The sequence below is a fragment of the Meleagris gallopavo genome, chromosome 6 (assembly GCF_000146605.3).
Source record: "Meleagris gallopavo isolate NT-WF06-2002-E0010 breed Aviagen turkey brand Nicholas breeding stock chromosome 6, Turkey_5.1, whole genome shotgun sequence".
NCBI lineage: Eukaryota > Metazoa > Chordata > Aves > Galliformes > Phasianidae > Meleagris > Meleagris gallopavo.
The window spans coordinates 9,008,260-9,025,536 of NC_015016.2; the positions used below are offsets into that span (position 1 = coordinate 9,008,260).

Genomic DNA, 17,277 nt, shown 5'->3' on the forward strand with positions numbered 1-17,277 from the left:
ATTTACTTGTTCATATTTGTTTTTATATATGTGTGTGGATATCTATTTATCTAGCTATATATACACAGCATACTAATTGGTTGCAGAACATAGCAGCATTTATTTGTCTCTCACATCACTGTTGGCTTTGTCAAGGCTGAGACAAGAGTGTTCCCCATGTTCCTGATCTGGATCAGGAGCCTAACCAAAGCCCGTTGCACTGTTCTTACTGATTGTCTGTCCAGTTTCCTTCACAAGGAAACAAGTAGGAAATGTAGGGGTCTGTGCTGCTTGCTCAGGGCTCTCCCAGTCCGTAGGGATATGGCTGGAGCACCTAGAAGTGCTTACAAGTTCACCTGTTTAGATGCACCTGTCTGCTATTCCTGTTGTGTGCATTAAACAGGTTTAGTATCACAAGACCTCCTGACAGTGTCATTGGGTGTATTTTATGATCGTGCCCTTAAACAAAAATCGTTTTGTAAGATATATTTTTCTATTCGAATTTTGTCTTTGCTCACTTTTCCCATTTTAATTGTCTGCATGATGGAATTTCTAACCTCATTCTTCAACCGTTAGAAATAAATGGCTAAAGCTTGATAATGTTTCAAGTGTGATGGTCAAGGACTTTTCCCATGTTTTAAACTGTAATCTGACTTCTGTCTCCTCTGACTGGTTTCAAGTTTTTGCACTCAAATCCCATGATGGAACTCAATTCTTTAAGTATCAGCTGTGCTCCAGAGTATGCCCGTTGTTCACTGCTTTTAATCTATGCTGACTTCAGGCTCCACTCCCAAGGATGCCCAGGACCCAGGCCACTTGACTGCTGTGCAAGAAATGAACAGGCAGCAAAGATTTTCAAAATAAGGTCTGCAATGCCATCTAGAGGAATGTAACAGTGTTTTCAGGAGAAAAAAACCGCGCACCATGTCCATAAATCCAAAAACTTTAGTCTCGTGAAAGATAAAATAAGCAAAGCTAAAATCCTTTGTAAGAAAATTGCTTGTTAAAAAAATAAACATTTCTTATTTTCCAATAAAAAACACACACTAGAAAGTATGTTAAATACAGTGAAAGCTATGACCTAGAACAAAGTTGCACAAGACTCAGCAAGGGCCTTAACAATTCTAGTTTGAAAACACAGCGAGGTGGTGACATGAACTAAACTTCCAAAGACCAAATGGGGATCATGCAAAATACTTTGAATATTAGCAGAAGTATTTCTCCTATGTTGAAGGCTGCAAAGAAAACTGTGTTGAAGAGTATTAAATTATTAAACTGTGTGAAGTGCTTGGTAAGCTTCATTTGTCAATTTGTGAGGATCTATAGAGTGACACATTAGTTTGCAAATCCACTTGAAGAACAAAAAATTCTCATTTGAAATTCAGTGGTGGAAACGACAACTATTAAATCTGAGCACCTGTTTTTGTTCTAGGGATCCTGCCTCAGCCATCCAGTAGGATTAATGATCTTCATTCAGTACCTGTGGACAGCTGTTGCTTTGCCAGCATTATCTGTGTTACAGCTAAAATTCTGTGCATAATATTTTTAATTACTAATTTTTTGTACACTCACTTATCAAAGCTTGCAACCTTTCCCTTTTTGTTGTTGTTGTTGTTGTTGTGTGCTCAGAGTTGCTACATGCTCAGCTCCAAAAACTTGGGGGCAGGCAGCAAAATACCCACAAAGACCTATTGCAGAGGCCCAAGAATGCATTTACTGATCTTTACATTAAAAATGTATTGAAGAATCATAGAATAACTCAGATTGGAAGGGACCTCTGCAGGTTATCTAGCTGTAATGTCTGCTAAAAGCAGTTACACTGCTTAAACACAACAAAACAACACAAGTTGACCCAGTTACTCAGCAGATTCTCAGCACACATCTGATGAATGAAATTGGGACAGTTGTGTTACCGGGATGTCACAGCTTTCTTCTAATGGTCACTGCTTGCATACCATCTCTGGGGGCTGTGGGATGATCAGGAGTGCATCCCGTTGTCACCAGGCAGGATCCGCCCCTGGGATGTGGGCACGTGCAGCCCCATTGTGAGAAGATCTCAACTAGCACTGTGTGTCCTTGTGTCTATTTCCATACGGAATTTAAAGGGAAGAAGGGTGGCAGGTAGGCCTTACAGTGAAATTTATGGCTACTGAGGACGCAAAGCAACAAGGGGAAGACATGCTGGCTTCACTTCAGTTGCAACTGAAGAAACAGATCTGCAGCATTCTGCTCAAATTGGATCCCACCGTAGGTGACTGGCAAGCAGTATTCCCTGCAGATGGTGAGAACAGAGAGCATTGCCTCTATCGCATGAATACAGATTAGAGAACTTTGCTCCCAGAGCTGCCATCTAATCTGGCAGCTAAACTCACTGCATAACACTGAAAGAAATAAAAGTGAATTTCTTACTGTAGTTGCTTTGCGGTTTTCAAATAATGTATTTCAGAAGGTGGCAGAGAATATTGACAGCATAACTGTAACCCTTAGAAATTTGCAGAAGAGCATACAATGAGTTAAATAAAAGAGTTAAATAAAATAATTAAAGCATAGGAAACTAATTTTGGATTCAGCTCTTTGCTGTGAAAACACCTCAAACAACTGCGTTGGTAACCATATCGGCAAATACTGCTCTAAGATACAAATTAAAAGATGGCCCAAAACAGATTAAACACAGCAGGAAATTCTAAGAAGTCTAGTCTTGGCTGAGCCTGTCAAATTAACAACTAAATCCATCTGGAATGTCATATGTAATCATTTCTGCTCTCTGATAAATCTTGTGAATGCATCCTCTCCAAGTGCAGACCCACTTGCCACCTGAAGGGAAGGTTTGTTTTGGATCCCAGTCTGGAACATGGAGATACCCGAACAGCACTGGGACTGACTGGACGTTTGTCAGCCAGGCACACCTTCCCTTTATGGAGTTATGAACATGAGCATGGTTTTACTCAGCATTTGCTGTCTTCCCAGTGATAAGCAGAAGCCATTTATTCTGCTAAAAAGGAAGATATCTTCTGTAAAAGAAAACCAAACAAAACAAGGTCCTATAATTTTTTTATAGTTGGTACCAATGAAGTGTCCTTTCAAAATACAACACTGACCAGGTAATGAACTTCTGCAGCTTTTCTCTACAGATGATGACAACTTAATACTAAGAATTCAGACACTTTTCAGGTGTTTCAGGAAAGAGGCTTTTATTACAATTACTTAATACAAACAGCGTCATTTCTACAGCCATTTTTCTGCAACAGATAGATGATCCGATGGCACTTCTCTACTTTATCAAGTACATAGCTGTATTTTCTTCTAATATGTGCATTTCCAAGCAGGTGTGGAATGAAAGAATGCCATGTAGAAATTTGATGGTTCCAAATCCAAGGCAATTACATGCAATTCCAGATCCTTTTGAAAGTATTTCATGACAATTGTTAGGAAGTAGTAAAAATCTGAGAATTTGATTAATTGATCATTTTAAGAGGAAAAAAAAAAAAACAGCACTTAAACTGAGCCTACTAATTCTTATGTGTGAACCTGCTGCTCTTGGACCAGGGCAATCCCAGATATGTGTACAGAATGGGAGAAGAACTCATTGAGAGTGACTCTGAGAAGGAGCTGGGAGGTCCTGATGGATGAAAGGCTGGATGTGAGACAGCAGTGTGTGCTTGCAGCCCTGAAGACCAACAGTATCCTGGCTGCATTACCAGAGGGGTGACAGCAGGGAGAGGGAGGGGATTGTTCACCTCTACTCTGCCCTTATGAGTATCCAGTACTGTTTCCAGGCCTGGGGTCTCCAGCACAAGAAAGATGTGGAGCTGTTGGAGAGGGCTACGAAGATGTAAGAGGGCTGGAACCCCTCTCATACGAGGAGAGATTGAGGGAGCTGGGCTTGTTTAAGGAGAAGGCTCCAAGGAGACCTTCCAGTACTTAAGGGGAGCTTATGAAAAGGAGGAAGAAAGGCTTTTTACACATCCGATAGTGCTAGGATGGAGGAGGGTGGTGGCTTTAAGCTAAAAGAGTGGAGATTTAGCTTAGATGTTACCAGTTAAAATTTTCCTCAGCGTGCTGTGAGGCACTGGAACAGACTGCCCAGACAAGCTGTGGATGCCCCATCCGCGGCCGTGTTCAAGGCCCTGGGCAGGCAGACTGGGTGAGCAGCAACCCTGCCCACCGCACTGCGCTGGTCCATTCCAACCCAAACCATTTTATGGTTCTATGATTCTGCACTTCTCATTTCATTTTCTCCAATGTAAAATTCAACAATCTGCCCCCAAGCAAGGCTACCTAGATTAGAGTGATTGGTATATATAACTATATTTAAGAGCATAAGAAGTTCTTATAATATTGCAAATAGGACAGGAATATGAAAATAAATGAGTGTGTATGTGTGTAGAGGGAAGCGACACACTGACTTCCATATGAACCATTTATTGAATAAATACATGCATCATAATGTAGAATTACATGAGCAAAAAAGGCAATCTGTACAAAATTGATTACCCTTTGTTCTCATTCAACTCTCACCATTAGCTGCAGCTCTGATAAAGGATTCAAGACAAAATTAAAATTCTTTTATTCCAAACTCATGTGATATACATGCTGATTTGAGTTTGGGTTATGCCACCGTGGTAAAAGAGAGCTGGTTTTCTCATCAGTGAAGCAGTTATTCTAAAAACAGTTTCAGCAGTAGAGAACATGTTGGTACATACAGGTAACAAAGCTCAGTTTTAGCCACTTCTTAAACTTCTTCATATGTTCATATTTTAAGGCACAGAATAAACAAGAACTACATGAACAGAGATCAGCTGATACCAAACACACCGACTTGATAATGAGGTGCAATATCTGTCCAGAGGAAGAGTGTTTGTCCTTTCTTCTTCCACACAAACAGAACACTTAGAACTTTGTAACTATGACACAGAGGTTTGATTCCACTACCTAGAACAGCCAGTTAAATTCTGATCCAAATTCACAGGGGAAAACACTTCTAAATAAAAATCATCCACAAATGATTACCTGTCAACTGAAAATACTGTTGTTAAATTACAAAAAAAATATATATATATATCCATCTTAGATTCTTAATTAGGAACTGCACTTCTCTTGAGATCCTATTCCTAATGTGGGGTCCTGAGCTATTTTGAAAACCTATCCTATATAATTTATTCACTTCTTCACTTTGTGATATCACCTCGCATTTACCCAAACACTGCATCTTTTCCTCTGGAGACTTCAGAAGACAAAATACACACTCTTTTTTGTTTAAGCGCAGAAACATCTAACATCTGTCCTCACACCTCACTTACACCTTGAAACACCAAATCAGTCTAATGACTTATTTGTAGGCTAGGGATGAAACTGGTGAGTCCTGGCCAAGAACTAAAGTCCATCCACCTCTGGCTGAACCAAGGCAAAGACAGCCGTGCTGAACGACAGCATGTGCATCTCTTAGTTACAGCAGCTTTCACTTTCTGCATTTCAACTGCATTAACAATCATTCTCTGTCTTTCCATTCCCAACATTTTAATGGAGAACTAGCAAAGGGAATCTAATATGAACAGATGAGTGTATACATATATAGAGACACTCATACAACTGTGATATAGAGTGAAGCCTTCAAAAAGAAATGTTTTCTTACAATCAGGCTTGTTTACTAAAATTGTCTTGTTCAAACTGTGACAATACGCAGGCCATCACTGCACAGAGATGTATGTATGTCATTTGACAAATGTTCATATCAAACCAAATTCAGACAAACTGAAATGAGTCAAACTCTTAAACTGGAAAATGACAAAAAGCTACAAAAATCTATGGTAGGCACTTTGGTACATCTAGTCATGTAGGCATATTCTACATCTAGAATTAAGGTTCTGTCAGTACTTTTACAATAAAGCTAATTTCAGGAGTTTATTATTCTGCTTTAAAATTCTTTCTTGGTTGAGAGAACATTCTAGAATCTTAAACTAAGCAACATACTTTGTCTGTCTAATTGCATACTCATCCAAGAAGGAGGCTGCTGGCTCTGAAAGAGCTGAACTGTTCTCTTGGATTCATAATGCACTTTTTTTTTTTAATATAACAGTCAAGAAAACTAGTTCTAGTTACAAAAAAGTTCCCCTTAATTCATAAAAACTACAGTTGTGAGCTCAGCTCTTGAGGCTGATACTCTTCCTTCAACTCCCAACTGTCTACTTCCATCAGGTTGTGCTAACTGTGCACTGCTGATCTTGCAGCAGGCTATGGCAATGCTTCAGCACAATGCCATGATTTCTCAAGAAAGCTGTGTGGACCACTCCATGCACCAAACACATTAAGTAGCAGTGAGGCAACTGTAAAGACAGTTTCAACTCAGTTTCACACTTTCTCACATACTGGTGTTCCATTGTAGTATTAGAGAAGGTACAGCATCATAACTATTTAGCACAGCACTGTATAATAAAAATAACATGTTTTGTTATTTTAACATATAACATATGCCCACTATACGAACTTACAATGCAAGCTGATTTGTATACCTTATCAGAGAAACAAGGCAGCAAGGACAGTTCTGAATAGCTAGAGATTCTGCTCGTAATACGGACAAAGCCCTGTTCTCACGTCTGCAGTGTGTCTAGTACTGTAGAGTGCAGGAATAAATAACAAAACCCAATGAACCTGTATAATAAAACTCCACTGTTGGTAATGTTTACTCCATTACATGAAAGCTCAAATTTATAAACTGATTCATGGACCTCTTTTTATACAATATTTATAGAATTTTCCTTTTTGTTTATAATATTCTATAGCATGGTTTTTGAATAATACATTTATATATAAATATTAAAATGTTAATGTTTTGTACATTTTAAATTTGCCACGCTGGGCCAGAAGCATGATAAAGTAAAAACATTTTTCTGCACTTTGTTTTTGAAGACTATCACAAAATGATAAACATTAAGACCATTGTGCTGCAAAGACAAAAGAGATTCATTTGAAGAAATAACATGCATTTACAAGAAAATATCTATATCCTTTATCCAATTTTCTTCTGAATTCAAACCAGCATGAAAGAATTATAAAAAAATAGTATATATTTACATAGTACAGTATATCTTGGTGAAATATAAAACAAGGCAGGAAAACAGCAGAACGTCTTTTCACTTTCTAATTGGTATAACTGCCATAAAGATCAATTTAAACACAAAAGGTTACATTACTGTATTATTGCACATGACAGTAACACGTAAAATTGTTGAGCAAATTAAAATACAAAGTTTAACAATGAGAAAGGATATGTCTACATAAAATGGCCGAGCATTATAAAATTATTGGGGATGTGTCTAACAACTAAATTGGTAAAGCTATAAAAATAATATTGGTGCATCTGTGAGAGCAATGCTTTAAAAATATATAAAGCTTGGCATAAGTAGGTGTGGGGAATTGCCAGCATCCATGGGCCTAGCTCGCACCATGTGGTCTTGTACCATCTTCTGTTAAATCATACCTTAAAAAAAAAAAAAAAGGAAACTTTTTTTAAAAACATATGTTATTAACACACCAGTTATTGGTAGGTAATATTATAAATAAAGGAAATACTACACTTACCACTGGGTCCAGCCTTTAGCAAGTTCTTCAGATGCCAGAGGTATCAGTACCTATGGAAAGTTAAATTCGTACTTAATGCATTGTCTTTCATTCTATTTAGTTTTTTGAAGACTAAATTTGAAAATCCTCAATACTACAGGACAAGTAATGCCATTAACAAACAACATATTTTACTATTTACATGTCTTCCATCATAGATCTACCTATCAACTGTAGACGTGTAATGAAGTCTGAAATTGCTAGCTTTGACCTAAAAATCTGCACCCTTAAGTAATAAGTTCTGAAGCAGGCATACAGCAATCAGATGATGTATTTAGGCCAACAGTCTTCCCTGTAAAATGAAAAATTTAAGAATACCACTCATCACAAACTGACCACAATCCTGATCTATCTTAGCCTCTTCACAAAACTTGATTACAGCAATCTGAATCTGCATGGGTATAAGAACTTCCTATTTCTATTTGGATGCCCAAATCACATGTGTAGAAAAGAGAGTGATTTAATGAGTGCCTACAGAAGGCAAGGCAAAAACACAATAGCTGGTTTTGGTATTGGGAGTCTCCAGTAGCAGTTCTTTTTCCTGGATTTCACAATCTAGAGTATTAATTACTAAAGCTAAATGTGTTGTGTGCTTTTAGACAATGTGTATCTTGCTTGTCTTTCTTGTTTGATATAAAGCAAAAGCTATCCTCTCACAGCTACTGCTAATAACATGTCAGAGCCACCTGTGTTCAAGACTACCAATTTTGTCAGACCATTTTCTGAGATATCCCTAGTTTTCTACTGGTTATTTTCTTTCTCTGACTGTATAATTACTACATCAGACATGCAGGGTTGTTTTTGTTGTTACTGCCAACCTCAAAACTTACCATTCTTTAAAAGATTACCACCCCACATCTATCCTCTCATCCTCTGCAATTTATTCCTTCCCTTCATGAAGCCTGACATCTAAGCCATTTTTAAAAGCTTACTACCTGAATCGAATAAGTCAGTTAAAACTAACAAACTCGTATCACAAGAGGATTTTAGTCTCTATATAACAACATACTGTATGAAAGGAATTTATTTTCAACTTACTTTGCCAAGAAGCCCTTTGTCTTTGGACAAGAAACCACCGCTGTTCTTCACTGCTACATCTAGTGTTCTTCTCTGTACTTCAGGCAGGGAAACACTGAAATCAAATCTGACAGGCAAAGTGATGTTTTAGAGAGAATTTCATAGCTTAAGTGTAAATTCAGATCCTAAAGCTAAACAATAATTCAGATGAAAATCAAATCATCTCCGTTGGCAAACTACAGAAAACAAAAAAAAGCTTTGAGATAAACTCAAAACTTGGATTTGAAAAATCCCAAAGTTCTGCCAAAATACTTTCCTCTATACAATGATCATTATCAATACTCAACATCAACATCAGATGTTAGAGACATCTGTCCAGCAGTAAAAACAAGTAAAGAAAGTGAAGGCATCCTGATATCTTGACAGCTCAGCACCACTTTCTCCGGAAAAGAGAACAAAAACTAATTGGCTTTGATTCTCCTTCCCCTAGAGCTTGTTTTCAAACTAAAGAAACCTACTAACTTTTAAGAAAGAATGTTTTTGTTTTCTAGATCTGAAACTTACGGAGAATTAGCACTTGATTGTACCACAATCTACATCTGTTTGTCACTACAGTCGCTTTATGGCTTTGCAATATCCTTTACTTCAAAGCGGACAGTAAAAGCAACCTGGAATAAACAGGAGTGAATTGCACTACCAGGTATACCTGCCAGAGCCTCCAGCTGACCATTTGCCCAACTAAAGCACACTGCTTCTTAGCTACCAGCACAAACAGCATGTAACAGACATGGGGTAAGGCAGAAGAGAGAAGGGGCTGGTAACAGAGTGAGCAGGGCTACAGACAGAACAAGGAATGGGAGGATGGGAAGAGCTATTACAACTGAAGAAAAAGTTATGACCAAATCTGGTGGTGACAACTGGGAGTTCCAATAACTCACACATTTAGGTAAGTAGAGAAACCTTGGTTTGTGAGCTTTATGATTAGATGGTCTAAAACTACCACACATAACTTAGAACATACATTTGATCAAACACTGGGTTTAATGTCTTCTTTGATACATGTGTTTTTCTTCTTCCCGATCTTCTCTTATCAGGCAATAAATACATTCGAACGTATGGATCAGATCCTTCTTCTGAAAATGCAATTAGATTTCTGTGACAAGTGAAAAACAGGAAAAAATGCTTTAGAAAATAAATGAAACACTGCTAAATATATCTACATTACTATCTCTTAATTTAGCACTCTTTACTTAAACTTCTTTTCATCACCACATACATATTTTTGGTGTTTCTCATGCATCAAGTACCAAATTTGCTGGGAAAAAAAAAATCTCTAGAGATAAAGCACATAAATCAGTTGTGGAATATTCTGCACATAGTATGGGGAGATTGGTTACAACCTGATATGTAGAACAGTGGGGGGGAAAAAAAAAAAAAAAAACAACCCTAAAAAAAATACCAAGCAGTAACTTGTACAAAATCAGAAAAACTGTAGGCAGAGAGCAGAGCTGAGAATACAATGTTTCTTAAATTCACTTCAGTGTTTAGGCATGGCTTTCCAAAAATCACGTGATTTTTGTTATTCTATGAAAAACTTGAGGCTCTTTAGAGGCTTTAGCTTCTAGATATTACCAATAGAAATTTACACACCATTTAAACTGCAATCAGACACAGGCAAATAAAAAAAATCACAGCAAAGTCTTCAACAACATTTTTACTGCTCTCTGTATGACTTAGTATATTCACAATTACAGCCAGCATGTAATTTGAAATCAACAAAGATGGTCCAACAGTCAACTTCAGAGAGTTAGTCAAGCTATGCTAACGTTTACAAAGAAACATGCACAGAAATAAAATTTGGTCTCTGATGCTCACCTGCAGGAATGCACCACCACAATCAATTTGTTTCTTTGTGAACTATGACGAATTGTTAGCTGTATCTGTCCTAATGGAGACTGCCCCAGAGTTGTTCCGCTTTGGGGGAAAAAGCAGAACAAAAGTTTAGTTCTAAAAAAGCATGTTTACAGTAAGATCCAACTGTAGTACATAATGAGAAATATTTATCCATTTCAATTTCTGCTTTATCAATGTGAAAGAAGAGAGCGCACAAAAGTTAGCATGTGAGCGTATCATTATGCTTGTAGTTTAGGTCTTTGTCCAACAGCTCCATTCTTCAAAAGAACGAGCTTGAATTCCTGTCAACTACAGGAAAAGAAAAAAAGCAACTTAGATGCAAAAACAAGTAACTAATATCATACTTTTCCAGTTGCCGTAGTCTTTGCCGGAGCTCCTGTGTGGCAATGGGCAGAGATATGTCTGAAGCTATGCTAGGAGTTGGTTCTTTGACTGAGAGATGGCTGGGAGAATAATTGAAGTTAGAGGCATGAAGACTGGAGGAACTTCGGCTGAGATCTGTTGGCCATTGTGGACTCGCATTAGGAGGCTGGCTCTTTTCAGCCACATCAGTCTTTTTATCACTGTCTGTCGCTGGGGAAGCTGGAGCATGTTTGCTTGAATCGAGTGGTGGTGAGACAGGAACCTGAGGCTTAAAAGATGATTTTCTTGCATCTTTGGAAACAGACGGCCTTTTCACTTGTGCTGAGTGTTGATGATCTGGAGATCTTGCTTGCTTTTCAAGAGAAAGGACCTAGATACAGTTAAAATACATGCAATGTTAAAATACTACAAAAAAGAGGAACATGTTTGTTTCTTCAAGAGTACTGCTGACAAGGTGTTCACTTAAGACAGAAAGCCAGGACTGAAAATGCTACCACTTACTCTACAATAGACATTGTGACACAATCTATCTACTGTCTACTTCATAAGGCTAGAATACCAGAAGTCATATTAGTTGTAAACATGCTTAAATATTTACAATTTGAAAAATTTTAAGAGTACCCTGAGTGCAATCTTCATGTTTATAGTGCTGTTTGGACCGGAGTTGCTCAACTGGAACCGCTGATGCATCGTTAAATCTTCACTCTCCAGCAACTGGCTTAGCGGCAGTTTGAAGTTCCCTAGAGAACACTGGTGCTGTTCATCCCTCACCTAAAGGAACACAGCAGCTAAGTAACATGGCACCATGTAACTGGAAGTATTCAGAGAGAGGAAACAATGGTTTTATTTAAAAACAAAAGCAGTAATGCATACAGAACATAGTTCTTCAGCCACGTTTTCCTGATCATAAATTTACACTGAGGAAGACAATAGCAAATATGCTCCACACCTATTACATCTCCATCTTCTACAGCAAAAGCAAGACAGAAGATTAACCATCAGATCTACATCTAATTGATCCCTGATCTGTGGTTTCCAAACGATCTGTTAAAATGAATTCCCAGAATTATTAGAGGGAGGATGCAAATGGCACGTTGACAGCAAAAGGGTTATTTGGATAAAGCGAAGACTTCCTCAGTATAAGAAAAGAAATAAATCAACCATACATAACAGCATTTCTGCTTGTAATTGAGAAGACTGTTAAGATTCAAAACAGACATCAAAATTTACTTTTGTTCGTACTTTTTAAATATGACAACCATCAACTATTATGTTCTTCTGAGAGACCGGTTATAATCTTTTTTACTTACAGCAGTAAATGCAAACAAATGTTTCATTGCCTATTCTTGAAGAATAAAGAATAAGTATAAAATTAATGGTATTCACAATATGACGTTCATGTCATAACAGCCTGTAACACCTGAATATATTGCTACTGAAATGCCTTAGAAAAGAAAGATATCTAAAGCGTACCTCAACTTCAAGATCCTGTCTTTTGGGATTGTGTACAAAGAAAGTGAAGTTTTCCTCCCACACTGGTTCATTGGTCTTGTATCGAATCTAAAATTAGAGAAAAAAATAACAGGAAGCAGACAAATTATTAAAAAAATGTCTATTAAAGCTTGTGTCAAGAGTACTTTTTTTTATTTATCTTTGCAAAATACATAAAGGGACCTTCAAAAGTCAACTAATCCAACTCCCCTCCAAGGAACAGGGACACCTACAGCTCGATCAGGAGCCCTGTCCAGCCTGACCTTGAGTGTCTCCAGGATAAGATATTCACCACACCTCTGGGCAATCTGTGCCAGTGCTTCACCACCCTTACTGTGAATAACTTTTTTCTTATATGCAGTCTAACTCTGTGACCAGTTTTGGTCCCATTGTCCATTTAAAAGTCACAAAAGCAGCTGTTGAGGGTCCACTGGAAGACCATGAGATGATCAGTGAGTTGGAGAACTTGACACATGAAAGAGGTTTGAAGGAATTGCATTTCTTTTAGAGAAAAAGATGTGCAGGGGCGATGGGATCACAATATTCCATTATGTGAAAGACAGCTATTGACCAGCTGGTGGTACTCTTTCACAAGGGTGCACAGTGACAGCATAAGAGACAACCACCAAGTACTTAAGGTAAATTTTTGTCTACATATGTTAAAAAAATTATTTACCACGAGAACAACTAAACACTGGTATAGATTGCCCATAGAAGTGGCGGAATGTCATTTTCTGGAAATATTCAAGACAGCTACATAGTGCTCCAGCACACCTAAGGTCCCCAGGCTGGACACAGTACTCCTGATGGGGTCTCATGAGGGCAGAGCAAATGAGGGACAATCCCATCCATCTCCCTCCTGGCCACCCCTCTTTTGATGCAGCCCCAGATACAATTGGCCTTCCAGTCTGTAAGTGCACATTGCTGGCTTCTCATCCACACAGAACCACTGATTTCATAAAATTGATTCTGATGATCTTCAGAAATTCCTTCCAATCTGGATATTTCTGTAATTCTGTGATTCTACGTATTTTATCTTGATCAGTGTTTTTGAAGCCTGCTCTTTGTGTGCAGTGTTACTTACACAATCACTATGGTAGAAATCCCAATTGCAGATCATAACCTACTGCAAATGGACATCTAAAATAGTTATAAATCTGGTCTCTACTCAAGGACAGCTTGAATTAAGTACCTATCCAATCCCTGGCTTCATGTTGGCAGTTTCAGTTCTGGCGACACATTTTAGTGCACTGAATGCACTCAACCACTTCACAGCCAATACCAAGTGAACAGAGCCACCAAATGCCTATAGACAGAACCAGATATTGAGAGCAGCAACTTACCTTACTTTCCTGTGCCTTATGTCCAACTGACAGCAAAACAAGTGGGTTGGGATTGCTGTTTAGTTTCTTTCCTGACTGGTAAAGAAAAAGCAAAAACTTTGTCCTCAGAATAAACTCCCCTCCTAATTGCCTCCTCTGAAACTTAAATATTTTCATCTCAGAAGTACAAATCATTTGCATTCTATTATATGTGTATCTACTATTCTCAATATTGTACAATTTTATTCAACAGGCTGGAATGGCAGTCTCATTAGTAAGTTGAAAACACATTAACACGAAGATGTCCAACTACTCCAAGTAAGCTAAAATAAACCACTAGAATTAAACAGGAGTTCTAGACTCCTTTCTGTTTTCTTTGGATGAAACTGATACAATGCAAACTGTTATCTTTTAATGAGCATTAAAACAACTCCCAGAATCCATGAAGCATAGTTAACATTGCAAAATGAGAATTTCATGCAGATGGGAGATACAGAGAAAACACAAACTTGGAAAGCTCACTTTATGTATACTGCAGTAGATTAATTAAAATGGATGTAATATCAGAACATTGATATTCTCCCCTTTTCAGTTTTGGGGGGAAGAAGATGCACTATAATGAACTTAATGTATATTTCTACAGTTTACCAAATTCTTTTATCAGAGAAACAATCATCTGCCATATCTGAGCCTTGCTCACCAGCTGAATAGCATTACATCAAACTGTGAAAATAAACATGGGTTTAGAATCAAATTATATACACAAAGATACATTCTGAACTACATACTTATCGAAAAAAAATTAATTTACATGAGAAAAAGTTAGACATGAAAGTTAATCATCTCAAGAAGGTGTTAATGAAGTTTTAAAGGCCTAGAAAATATAGTATGCATGGTTAATAATATACTTTGAGCTCTACTCTGTAGGAAACTGCTCATAGGCACTGTAAACAGCAAGTTAGTTAAGATCTGCTTAATGCATGTAAGGTCACAACCAATTCAAATAATTTAAAATTTAAGAATGAGAGTATTTAAGATATTTTTGGATCTGAATTTACATCTTTGACGTCATCATACTTTCACTAGTACTACTTGATTTTAACGTTACACACTGGTTATAACAATACTTCCCCTTAGAAAAAAAAGCTGGTAGGAAATTACTCCTTTCTTGGATGAATGCTGCATCTCTTTTTGTGATTTCTAATCAAAACAGTGTAGCTCTGATCAGAGGCAATGGAACACAAAGGTTTATAGAATACAAAGAAAGCTAGATTACACTCTAACTGATGGTGTTAAAAATGCTAAGCAAAATTTGTTCCATTTTTACTTCATCCATAAAAAGGTGCCTAAAGTTTCCTTTCTTCATAAAATCAAGAAACCACCCAAGTTTGCAAAAAGACCATTTCTATTTATATATCAGAATAAGCAACATTTTAAATTCATATTATAAATATGGCTAAATAGGTAGTAATACATACACACACACACAATGCACCACTAACATCTGCCACTGACAGATTTGCTGTTGACAGGATATTCAGACTATATGAGCTTGCCTATTGTCCAAGTTCTTAAGCTAAGAACTTGGCTTATGCCTTCCAACTCTGCTTCTCAACAGCATGTCTTCCATATCAAATGGCTGGGTTGAATTTATTCAGCATTCATATAAATGATGTAAAACCTTCTGAAAACATCTAACAGAAAAATTTCAGAACCACATTAAGATACTGGTTAGTCACTCCAAATTGACCAGTGAAGCATTGTTCAGTATATAAAAGATGTCTTAGCTTTCATGTCAGCTTTGATCTTTAAATATTAATTCATACCAGTTCTCAGGATTACTTTATACTGATCTCCTAAAGCAGCCTATACTCCACTCAACTGATGCAAAATTCAAATTCCCCCGGACCACAGTACTTCACCAGAGTCTTAGCCACTTCTTGAAACTGGAAATAAAACTGAATTGTTCTAAAGAAATTCCATCCTCTGTTGGAAGAGAAATGTTGCAGATGTTCGTGCATTTCCAATCACTACTGTGACCTTAAATGGACAACTATGTTAATTTTACCTTTAGGGCTTTCTGAACAGCAGACTTCTTCAAGCCATCAGGATTAAATTCTAATGGATTATGCTTTTAAGTCAAGAGAGAATGAACACAAGGAAGGGTTAATAAAGTCATGCAAAGAAGCAATATCATTAGGTTAATTATTATATGACAACACAGGACAAAGCAAAAAAAAAAAAGAAAAAAGAAAAGAAAAAACACTCCAAAAAAAGACCACAACAATATTTCTAATAAAACAATGAAGGAATCACCCAAATAAATAAGTAAATAAAATCTAACAAAACTTTTGCTTCCTGTCCTCTCTGGATGTTTGTACTGTGCTTTAAAACTAAGACACTTTCCACTTCTATTTCCCTCACCAGGTCTTCTAAAAATAATAAAGAAAGTTCATGAAATAGTGGTTTGGTGTTTTTTGTTGTTTTTTTTTTAAATATATATTATATTATTGTTTCAAAGGATTTTAAAAGCCCCAAACAATTATAAAGGTAGGCAGCCAATGATTTGTGGCTATTGAGCATGTCTCAGTTCCTCTGGAATCACAGCAAGGACAGGCCAACAGGATATTAGCTGGGGCAAATATGTTTAAGCCAGACTTCAGGTGAAAAGGTAACAAGCTACAGGTCCATGAGGAAGAGGGCTGAAAGGCTTGGAGGAAGGAGACCATGAGAAGAAATGGGAGTATTCAGTAAAGAAAGCCAATAAAGGACTTGTCTCGGGTGACAAAATTATTTTGCTGTGGTTCTGTCTCTACAATTACATGGAAAGGGGATGGTAATCCAAAAAAACTACACCAATAACTGCAACAATGGCGTAAATCATTAGGCTGGCATTCTGTAATGGCCAATGACATTTGCAGTAAATCCTAACAGCAAACCCACACATTATATGGCAACTAACAAGCTGGTTTATTATTAAGCCAGATGCTAATTTGATATGCTTTGGAGTACAACTTATTACTTGTTAACTCACTAATTCTTGCCTGGGGTTCAAATGGTGTTTTAGAAGTTTCTAAATTTCACCTGATGACCAGAAGACAATCACTGATCTGTAAGAGCTGATTTAAAATATCAATAATATATGTTATACATACAACAAATATAATCATGAACTAATGATATCATAACAGTAGTTATGATTATGCATTTTCAGAAATTATACTAAGAACACTACTCAAATTCCTTATCTTCAGATAATACAGGTTTAGATGTGTAAATAGATGTGTAAATATCTGAATTAGGAGTTCTCAATCTAGGTTCCCAGCAATCAATAAAAGCATCTAGAAAGAATTAGAGCGCTCAGGTCTTTGGATTTTCCTCTCCTCCTTATAAAGCAAACCTCCACTAAGCACATACACACCCACAAAAAATAACTCAGACATGTCAATTAAATACCTGGATTTAAAAGTGCAAATGTTTGCGTAAGACCTCACACTTAAAGAAGCCCTTGAAAACAAGGTGTGGTTCTAAGACTGTGCTGAAGCTGTTATCTCCAGCCTAGACAGTCCTCTCC

The 17,277-nt window shown here is 37.2% G+C and overlaps 1 protein-coding gene across 1 annotated transcript in view; it reads right to left on the minus strand.

Annotated features, from left to right (window-relative positions):
• Nucleotides 1-4,385: 4,385 nt before the first annotated feature.
• The window catches only part of ESYT2 (extended synaptotagmin 2), a 66,078-nt gene continuing 53,186 nt past the window's right edge, over nucleotides 4,386-17,277 (minus strand). The window contains exons 15-24 of the mRNA XM_031554018.1: nucleotides 15,772-15,834; nucleotides 13,725-13,799; nucleotides 12,364-12,450; nucleotides 11,512-11,661; nucleotides 10,872-11,260; nucleotides 10,489-10,587; nucleotides 9,635-9,766; nucleotides 8,635-8,740; nucleotides 7,558-7,607; nucleotides 4,386-7,456 (exon numbers count right to left, since the gene is read on the minus strand). Of these exons, the coding sequence (XP_031409878.1) occupies nucleotides 7,411-7,456; nucleotides 7,558-7,607; nucleotides 8,635-8,740; nucleotides 9,635-9,766; nucleotides 10,489-10,587; nucleotides 10,872-11,260; nucleotides 11,512-11,661; nucleotides 12,364-12,450; nucleotides 13,725-13,799; nucleotides 15,772-15,834 (1,197 nt within the window). The 3' untranslated portion in view covers nucleotides 4,386-7,410. The remainder of the gene's footprint in view (nucleotides 7,457-7,557; nucleotides 7,608-8,634; nucleotides 8,741-9,634; nucleotides 9,767-10,488; nucleotides 10,588-10,871; nucleotides 11,261-11,511; nucleotides 11,662-12,363; nucleotides 12,451-13,724; nucleotides 13,800-15,771; nucleotides 15,835-17,277) is intronic.